Source organism: Antechinus flavipes, chromosome 1 (assembly GCF_016432865.1).
Source record: "Antechinus flavipes isolate AdamAnt ecotype Samford, QLD, Australia chromosome 1, AdamAnt_v2, whole genome shotgun sequence".
Classification (NCBI taxonomy): Eukaryota; Metazoa; Chordata; class Mammalia; order Dasyuromorphia; family Dasyuridae; genus Antechinus; species Antechinus flavipes.
In genome coordinates, this window is record NC_067398.1 from 328,265,023 (window position 1) to 328,266,793 (window position 1,771).

At 34.4% G+C, this 1,771-nt stretch overlaps 1 protein-coding gene across 1 annotated transcript; it reads left to right on the forward strand.

Moving 5' to 3' along the window:
* The first annotated feature begins 451 nt into the window (after positions 1-451).
* Positions 452-1,393, forward strand: LOC127545584 (olfactory receptor 13D1-like). The gene is made up of 2 exons (XM_051972978.1): positions 452-983; positions 1,176-1,393. The coding sequence occupies exons 1-2, from the start codon at positions 452-454 to the stop codon at positions 1,391-1,393; spliced, it is 750 nt and encodes a 249-aa protein (XP_051828938.1).
* Positions 1,394-1,771: the final 378 nt, after the last annotated feature.

The window sequence follows — 1,771 nt, forward strand, 5'->3', positions numbered from 1 at the left end:
AATGCAGATTGTACAGTCTTCTGTCAGAAGCTTATAAAGTTTCCTTGGGATTCTTGAGGTTATGGGATTTGCCCATGTTCACCCATTTAAACTATATCAGAATCAGGATTTAAACACATATTTCAATCATAATGTTATTGTGAAAAATTAAATGAGATAAAAATACAAAAAACATCTTGTAAAGTATACAGTGATAGATAAAGATATGTTTAATTATTGTCAGTATTTTGATTTATCTTTAATTGTACTATTATGTACATAGAATCATATGTACGTTAATTTGTAGCCCATTATTTCATTTTCTTTCCTACGTACCCAGGAGTACAAGATGTAAGACTAAAAGGGGAAATGATTACATATTATTAGAAGCATAAATAATTGACATTATGCAATTTCAACTCCAATGAGCTGTGTCCTTCCTTAAATTCCACAGGTGACCAAATGTAATAACATGAACAAAGGGAATTATACCACTGTGACTGAATTTTTTCTGGTTGGACTTTCTCATTACCCAGCTCTCCAGATATCTCTTTATGTGCTCTGCCTTGTAATGTATCTGGTGATCCTATTAGGAAATAGCATCCTCATTATCATTAGCATACTAGATCCCCGCCTTCATACTCCAATGTATTTTTTCCTTGCAAACCTTTCTTTTTTAGATATCTGTTACACATCCTCCTCTATTCCTCCAATGCTTGTAAATTTCATGTCTAAGAGAAAATCCATTTCTTTCACTGGGTGTGCATTACAAATGGTCGTTTCTCTTGGATTGGGCTGTACAGAGTGTGTGCTTCTGGCTGTGATGGCTTTTGACCGGTACGTTGCCATCTGCAATCCCCTAAGATATACCATCATAATGAATAAGGCACTCTGTGTTCAGATGGCAACTTGGACCTGGATGTTAGGCTTCCTGTATTCCCTGCTACTCACTCTGCTGGCTATGATGAGACCTTTCTGTGACAACATCATTGACCATCTTACCTGTGAGATCTTGGCTCTTCTCAAGCTTATCTGTGGAGACATTTCCCTCAATGTGTTCATTATGACAGTTGGAAATTTTTTTTTCTTAGTTATCCCTTTACTACTAATTTTCTTCTCATATGTCTTCATCCTTTCCACTATCCTGAGGATCAACTCTAGTGAAGGGAGGAAGAAAGCCTTTTCCACCTGCTCAGCCCATTTAACTGTGGTGATTTTATTCTATGGCTCAGCCCTTTTCATGTATATGAAACCCCAATCAAAGGACACCAAAACTTCTGATGAACTCATTGGCCTGTCTTACTGGGTAGTAACCCCAATGCTGAACCCTATCATCTATAGCTTGAGGAACAAAGAGGTAAAAGAGGGTGTTGAAAAAGTTCTTATGAAAAATCTGTATTTGATGAGAAAGTGAAATAGTTCAAAGCTAATAGTTTTTTTTTTTTCTAGGCCATTTTTGCTTTTACTGCTTAATAAATTCAGTAATATTATCAGAATCCTATTACAAATGCACATTTTTAGGTAATATAAACTATACTTGTGTATTCATTCAAATAAGCATTTAACTCCTCAATATATATTTTACAGAAATATAGAATATCAAAGTTCAAAAGAATCTCAGAAAACATATCACTGATATACATACTTGAAAATTATATCTAATCTCCTCTCTCTATATAGACTTATATAAATGCTGATCTCACAAAACTAATGCAGACAAGATTAGAATGGAAGCAATAAATTGGAAAAACATTTTTACAGTCAAAGGTCTGATAAAGGCCTCATTTTCAAA

Coding starts and splice junctions, on each gene's coding strand:
- LOC127545584 (XM_051972978.1), top strand. CDS start 452: ATGAACAAAGGGAATTATACCACTGTGACTGAATTTTTTCTGGTTGGA. Junction 984..1,175: donor CATCATTGACCATCTTACCT/GTGAGATCTTGG, acceptor CCACCTGCTCAG/CCCATTTAACTGTGGTGATT.